We start from the raw sequence: 8,461 nt of genomic DNA, 5'->3' as shown, positions 1-8,461 counted from the left end.
TACACGTGTTGTTGAATGCAAACATCTGAATTTCGATGAATTTCAGCCTTCAGGGTGTTCTGGTTCGGTAAATCGTTGAATGGGCCTTTAATTCCACTTTGGTCAAACCGGGGGTCAAACATGGATATTACATTACATTTCTCGATTCTTTATTGCGCAGTCATATTAAATCAACATAATTATCATGCTTATCATATCTGCAAAGTTAATAATTTAACTAAGTATAAGGGTCGATGCCTAACCATGCTAACAGTTCAAAGTCAAAATACATGTACAAAATCAATTTGCTCGTTCCTAAAAAACCTTTTCTGATTTCGTATATGTAAAGAGAGGATTACAAATAAACCAACATGGATAATTCTTGTGAAATACTTTCAACTGCTACGACAATCTGTACTTCAAAATATGCCCATGTTGTCGGGGTACTCTCGTCTTTAAATGCACAACGACGCACTCATCAGTCTAAACTATGTGATGTAGAATTAAAGATGGCGGACGGCATTCTGCATTGTCACAAGTCTGTTTTGGTGACGTGTAGCAAATACTTTGAGGCAATGTTCTCTCATGACGCTATGATTGAGAATGTCGAAGGCAAAGTAGATTTATCCCAGTTTACAATAGGTGTCATGGATTCTCTGCTGAATTTCATATACACTGGAGATATGCAACTTTCAACTGACAATGTATGTGAACGACTAGCGGCAGCCCGATATCTTCAAATAGATGGTGTGGTAGAGACCTGCTGCAAATTCATAATTGAATCGCTATCACCGGCCAACTATGCAGATTACTTGAATGAAATATCTTGTCTTTCTTTGCGCGATACGGAACTGGAAATACAAAGGTACATTGAAAGTCAAATGTGTGATGAATTTGCTGCTGCTAGTGAAGGACAATACAGCAAGCTGACATTCGATTATCTTCGTCAGTTGTTGGGCACAGACAATAATTTACCACATATTAAAAGTGAGTATGAGATTTTCAAACTTGCTATTATGTGGCTTAAAGAAGACCCTGATACAAGACGAGAGCACACTGGGCAACTTTTGTGTGAATGTGTTCGCTATCCACTGATTCCTCTGAATGACTTGACTGACCATGTACTGCCATACGTCTGCAGCAAGAACGACAGTAATCTATTCAAAGCCGGCATTGACGCACAAACATATCATTTACGCCCAGATCAACATGTCAGCCAATATGGCGGTCTTAGAAGTACAACCCTTCGTTTCTATACTGATGCAATCATCACGTTGCCTCAAAAAGGTTCACGGTTTCTTCAAATGTGGCATCATCCTATTGAAGAGAGTACTGCCATAGCAACAAGCAATGCGCCAGAGTTCATTCGACAAGACGCAGCCATCGCAGAGATGGACGGATTCATATACGTTGCTGGAGGTCAATTAAATGAAACGGGTGTAAGAGTTGTTCAAAGATATAACCCTCGCAATAATATGTGGTTCGTGTGTCAATCTATGAAGCAGGGAAGATACTCATTTTCGTTGACTGCGCTCGATGGCAAATTGTACGCAGTTGGTGGTTTTGCAAATTCATCACAACATACGCCAACTGTTGAAAGCTACGATGTCAAAAACGACCAGTGGACTAATGTAGCATCTGTGATAGGGCCAACATATCATAGACATGGTGCGACAGTAGTTGGCGATAAGCTGTACATTGCAGGAGGTGAACGCGGTGCCATACAATGCTATGATCCTGTTATCAACAAATGGCAATGTCTGGTGGAAGAACTTGAGTGTCTTGCAAAAAAACGAGTTCGTGAAATGTGTAGCATTGGGGACATGTTGTACATTTTAGTGACAGCTGCAGACAACAGGGAAATGAAGGGATGGGATATCTATCGGTTCTCGCTGGACAGTGGTGAACCTATTCCACCGATGCGGGATGCCAAATGCTGCAACGAATTGATATGCACGTATTTGGAGATGAATATGATACGAATCATTGCACATCAGCTGAGGGATCGGATTACTCTAGTCGGCTTTGGCAGTCGTACGCATGGTACGACACACGTGTCTGAAGAAAAACTAAGTTGTTATGAGATTAACAATGAAAAATTCATTTATTCGGAGATAAATTCCACCTTTTCATCAGACATCATGCAAACGCGAAGAGTGCGAGTCCCTAAATTCATGATGAATGCAGAATAAACTATACCTGCATTATATGACTCCCGCTAGGAAGGTCTGGCGGCAAGAAAGCGTCTTGCAGGAATAGGCGAGTTCGTGAAATGTTAGCAACGGATGACGTTTTAGGCCTATACATTTTGGGACAGCTAATTAAGGCGTATGAGTCATTGAGTGGTAAATTATGATTCGCCATTACGGATTACTACATTGTTCTATTATACAAATATTGACTGCTATGAGGGGCACAGTTAAAATTATAGGCCCGAGGTGATGTCAAAACCATAACTATGCCCGAAGCGAACCTGAGGGCATAGTCATGGTTTTGACATCACCGAGGGCCTATAATTTTAAACTGTGCCCCGAATATTAAGCAGTCAATATTTGTTTTATATACCGAATAATATAGATTCTTCTCATTTGATTGGTTAAAAGATTTCCTGACTGACAAGGCCTACAAGCTATGAACTGCATAGGCCTTTAGGCTTAAATGCACACAGTACATGCAAGAGCAAGGGTGCAGAATTTGGACCGATATCTACCGATTTCACATCTAAAACAACCCTACCGTTTCTGTGCCAACATCACACACTGCCGAGTCTCCAGGTCGTAGTAATTTGTCTAAAAAGTGACATTTGGCAGGTATAAATCCTTGACATGTAACAGATTGTAAACAATCACTGCACTCACTACGGCGGCCGGTGAAAGGTCTTCGTCTGCAAGAAGAGGTCAAATTCATCGCGAACTGTGACCGCTAGTTAAACAGGTTTTTAATTTGTCAAAACCAGTGAAGAAACTTACTATTTTCTTGCTGACAGTTTCGTCAGTGCACCACTGACATTATCGAAGCTTGTTGATGTTGTGATCCAACAGCTGATGACTGGCGGGAAGTTACTGTTATGTCACTTCCGGTAGTGATCTTAGTCCTACTCGCAGTCTCCAAAAGAGGATCATAAACATGACTCAGATTGTAGACCCCCTCGTCTCTGTTCATCACTCCTCGCCCCCTCCTCCTGATCTGAATTGACTCTTTTATCCATCGTGCTTTGCTGTCACTCTCTCTCTCTAAGATTTTAGACTCCCCCAATTGATAATATGATTAGCCCTGGCTACATGGTCACTAATAGCTGAGTTCTTAAAATGGCTCTCAGATTCTTTGCGTTTAGACCGGGTGTATTTCTGTTGACTCGCTTTTTCCGCCTCCCTTCGGTGCTCGTCTAACCGTGTGCCGAAAGTTCTTTTGGTTTCGCCTACGTAAGTTAATTCGCAGCTACCGCACGGGACTTCGTAAACACAATTAGGAGTTTTGACCGGTTCTTGCTTGTCTTTGGGGTGGACCACCATTTTCCTGATTGTAGTATGTGGTCTCATTGCGGTTGCGATGTCATGTTTCTTTAACCGCTATAGTCTCGTTTACAACACTCGTAATCAACACCGGCCGTATAGTGGGTGCGCTATGTATACGAGCGATCTGTGTATTCGGGGTTGCGAATATCCAATTATTTAGCGGGCACAGTTGATTCTATGCCCGGGTCACAGTTGCTTTAATATGTCGTCATCTTGATAGAAAAAAAGGGGCACAGCTATTTTAATGACTCCACTTTTAACCAATCAAATGAGAGGAATCTATATATATATAAGATTTTATATTCCTGCTTGTGCCTTAGGGATCGTTCACAAACACTTGAAAAGGGGGGCCTGATGCAAAAAGGGGGTCCCTGCATCCTTTAAAAATTACCTGAATTTTCCTCATAAAATATGAGTTTACACTATTTTCTATGGGGTTGACGTACATTATTCATGACCAAAATGGGCCCTGAAAATTATTTTAGATCCGAAAGGGGCCCTGAAACAAATGTGTGGGTTTTAATTTTTGCATCAGCCCCCCCCCCCGTTACAAGTGTTTGTGAACGGTCCCTTTTTTTAAAAATAACTATTCACTTTACTGTGATGTGATTTCGTGCCTTTCAGAGACAGATGCAGATAAAAGGGAAATGAAAAAACCAAAACAGATATCTATCGGTTCTAGCTGGACAGTAGTAAACATATCCACCAATGGCAGCCAAATACCGCAACGAATTAATATGCATGTATTTTGTAGAGGAATATGATACAAATTCATTGGACGGCTTAAGTCCCAGAATCAGTGTAGCAAGTTTGGCACAACTTTTAGATAAAGAAACTACTTAGTTGTTGTGAGATTAGCAAAGAGAAGTGTGCTTATTTGGAGAAAGGTTCCACCTTTTCCTCAGACTACAACTTTTCACCAGACTTCGTGCAAACGCTAAGAGTGAGAATCCCTAAATTCATGATGGATGCAGAATTAGCAACTGGATTGTACGACTTCAACAGGATAAGAAAATCTGTTAAGGGACCGTCACAAACACTTGTTAGGGGGATGATGCAAACAAAATTTCATCTAGAAACTTGTTGGCCCCCACCCTTTACAGACCTCAAAAATTTCAGGCCCCACCTTTTGACATGAAAATTATGGGTCAACCCAATAGAAAAGCATATAAACTCAATTTTCCCAGGAAAATTTGTGGTCATTTTTTCAGCCCCCCCCCTTTTTGCATCAGCCCCCCCTGTGTTTGTGAACGGTCCCTAACTATGTAAAAAGATGTCATTAGGCTCCTATTTTGCAGTTAAGCACTTTCTGACTATCTCCAATAGACAGACTGACACTGAGAGATATACTTTGCCAGTGTGTTGACACCATGGAATGTACATTCATTTACATTCCCAAGAGATGGTAGTCCTTCCAAAGCATTTCATCATGTCGTTTGATTGCCTTTTATGCGGCCCATACATGATCAATTTGATTGATCAATATCAAAAATAAGAAAATAAAAAAGATAGAGGGGCTAAGTACACAAAAAAATTTAAAAGTGACTATATCTTATTAACTAATGATCCTACAGATATACGACCGCTGACTTCTTTGTTCCTTATGACCAGAGGAAAAGTTTGACATATCGCATGACACTCTAGGATATTTGGTTAAAAAGATAGAGGGTTAAGTGCACAAAGTATAAAAAAAGTGACTATATCTCATTAACCAATGATCCTACAGATATGAGACCGCTGACTGTTTTGTTCCTGATGATCAGAGGAAAAGTTATACATATCGCACGACTGCACACGGCTATCTAGGATCATTGGTTAATGTTTAAGTATGCATGTCCCTAATGGCACATCGTAGTAATCTCAAACACCCCTATACCATAAATGGTAAGGTCTTTATTCTATTAATCGAAGGGTCCAAAATGTAAGATTAAATGGTCACGTGACTATCATGATGGAAGGAACGGTTGTCTGTAACCTCATCCTGTGGATTAAGGTATTATGATATAATTGAATATATGAATACAAAAGCCACCCAAGTCCATACTTTGGCCAAATTGAGTTAAGCATGGGAAAGTGTTGCTATACATAGGCCTGTCATATGAAAGAACAACTCAAATTCATCCTCTGTGTCTATTGAGCATGTGAAAAATAGCATGTATGAAAGAATCAACCCAAGTCCATGATTTGAGTCTTTTAACACATTGATTGAAATCCAGTATGTACAAAAGTCCACTTGTAACATCTTCATTGCTGGAGAGTGACTTTTGAAAAAAAAATGGGTTAAATCAAGGAAAGTGTGTGGTTTATATTACATGGCAGAATGCTTATCAACATTACACATAACTGTGTGCTTTATTTTGTATTATCTTACTATAGTGGTAATATCATTCCAACATTATTGTCTTTGTATATGATTCAAAAAAACACCCAAGTCCAGAATTTATAATGAACCCCATAAAGTCCCTGAAATGCTAATCGTCATACCTAATACAGTTTAACCCACCCATTTGCACATACAACTTACCATATTGACCAGGTAAATCTAACTGAAGGAATTAAAATGATACACAGGTTTTTTTTCTCAAAATCACTTCCCATGCACGTGGACTTGGGTGGGTTTTGGATTCATGTATTCAATTGCTTAATCAACTGTGCTATATAGCGAATGGAATAATTTGCTAATGAATAAATGTAGTATAATAAAATGTAGTATGTTAAAATTCCCAAATAATTGGCAGCAGCGGGCGAAGCCCAATTGAGTATCCGTCGTTTTATCTTTTCAGTTTCTGTTTCCGTATTCGTATTCGTTTTTTTAAGTCATTGTTATTCTGAAGTGGTAGCCTCCCAGGTGTGACCAATCTTTTATTCTAGCCTTTTGTTAGTTACTAATAATTTGAAGCTCGTGAATTTCAGTTTTCGTTTTGGTATTAAAGTTATGTTAATTTTTGACATAAAACCTTGAGATGATAGGTTGGGTGCTAATCTAGACAAAAGAAGAGTCTAAATTTTACGGTCTCATACGAGCTTCAAATTATTAGTAACTAACAAAAGGCTAGAATAAAAGATTGGTCACACCTGGGAGGCTACCACTTCAGAATACAATGACTTACAAAAACGGATACGGATACGGAAACAGAAACTGAAAAGATAAAACGATGGTATGTGTACTGTACAATTGGGCTCATTGTCTGTATTCGTAGCAATAAAAGCCCGGAATAAAAGTTACATTTTGCACTGATTTGTGCTTTGATAGCATTTGATATTGAAAAGAAGGAGCTAATATCAGATGTCAATTTGGTAATAGAACGCCTTCGGCGAAAAAACGACCCTAGTACACATGCCTATGCCAACTTCTTCTCTGGCGCGTTTCTTTAGCTAGTTTCCATGTTTTAGGCTAGCCAACTCCTGGTGTATTTGTGGCCAGACTTCTTGCAACATGTTATCTGAATATGCACAGAAATATTTGTTCCCACTAATAACATGATTTTTTCTCAAAGTGGACCAGAAAAAGTTCATTTTTAAGTTTAAAAAAAAAAAATAGGAATCAGTGCACACATGCTATGCATGGGTGCTGTATAATATTATACCATGGATGTTGTATAATATTATACCATGGATACTATATAATATTATACCGGCAATCCGGCATGGATGCAAATGCAATAAATTTTGATGATTTTTAAAAAAATATTTTTGTATTTTGTGTTGGGGTTCGGACATAGAGTTAGAGTTTATCGACGACGACGACGATAATATTTTGATGGATTTGGACAGATTTGTTGGGTGATTTGTGTTTGTAATTTTTGCTATTCGTGATGTGTATTTTGAGTTGTGTTGGTGGAAAAGGTAAGCTTCTGAACCAAGTTTGAACTGATGAATGCCAATGGAACATGTAGTATGAATTGAGGGAATCATTCTAAAAATTGTCAATTGATCAGAATTTTCAGCAGTAGGCCTATTGATCAGAATGAAATGGGGGAAATGATAAGTAGGCCAGTAGCCTACAATCAAGATCGCTAGTTCTTATTGACAGAACGAACTCATAAGAGTCATAAGTTCTGAATATTGGGGAAAATATCTCAGGTGTGGCCAAAAAACTGACTTCCAATTTTGACTTTTTTGCTTGTAACTCACGAACGGTGTGTCGTAGATAGATCAAACTATACATTTTCTAAATCATTATGACCAGAGGAATACTTGGGCGTGATTTTTGAAATTTGACCTCTGCTGTATAAAATTTGACCTCTGTTGACCCCTAGTGACATTTTTTAATTCTTCTAAAATAGCTTATCGTTTTTTACGTATTTTTTTTTATTTGTAGACGCCGATTAGAACTGCTAGAACTGTTGATTTCCGAGGGTGAACGACAGGCCCTTGTGAGAAGATGATATACAGGGTGTGCCAATTAACTTTTGAATTGCCTGTTTCTTTTCAGGAGCACTTTTAAAATCTGAGGTCAAAACCAAACGGGGCTTGAAAAGGCCCACCAGGATATACTTAGTATATATACTGCACCAATAAAGTATCCTTACACTTATCCTTAAACTGAACAATATTGGGGTAAAGTTGTTTTTGTAATAGATGTACTATCTAATCCAGCACATTATGACACCACATTGAATCCAATGTGACTTCAAGAAGCAAAGTTACAAGCATTTGATTAGACAAAGGTCCAGTTTTAAAGTTAAAAACTGGCCTATTCAAAACTCCACAGACCAGACATAATGGTTAGACAGTGGTGAATGGCTAATTTATGCGTTTGCCTTTAATTTAAAACAAAAGGAACAAATGAAAACTGAAACAAAAGAACTGACAAATAAAATGAAAGTTATGAAAAGTACAGAGAAGTAAAAACTGAAATAAAAACTGCTTTAAATAATGCTTCATTGAAGAAACTGTGTTGTCTCTTTGTTGTGCCTGTTGGAATCTTTTTGCGCCTTGTATATATAGGCCAGTTTGTTATTCTT

The 8,461-nt window shown here is 38.5% G+C and overlaps 1 protein-coding gene across 1 annotated transcript; it reads left to right on the top strand.

Annotated features, from left to right (window-relative positions):
- Window positions 1-313: 313 nt before the first annotated feature.
- LOC140136780 (kelch-like protein 36) lies at window positions 314-7,479 on the top strand. The gene has a single exon (XM_072158370.1). It carries the CDS (start codon window positions 351-353, stop codon window positions 2,169-2,171), a length of 1,821 nt encoding a protein of 606 aa, XP_072014471.1. The 5' UTR covers window positions 314-350; the 3' UTR covers window positions 2,172-7,479.
- The last annotated feature ends 982 nt before the right edge of the window (window positions 7,480-8,461 follow it).

The sequence above is a fragment of the Amphiura filiformis genome, chromosome 17 (assembly GCF_039555335.1).
Source record: "Amphiura filiformis chromosome 17, Afil_fr2py, whole genome shotgun sequence".
Lineage (NCBI taxonomy): Eukaryota > Metazoa > Echinodermata > Ophiuroidea > Amphilepidida > Amphiuridae > Amphiura > Amphiura filiformis.
The sequence above is the reverse complement of the archived record's forward strand: the minus strand, read 5'-3'. Positions and strand labels throughout refer to the sequence as shown.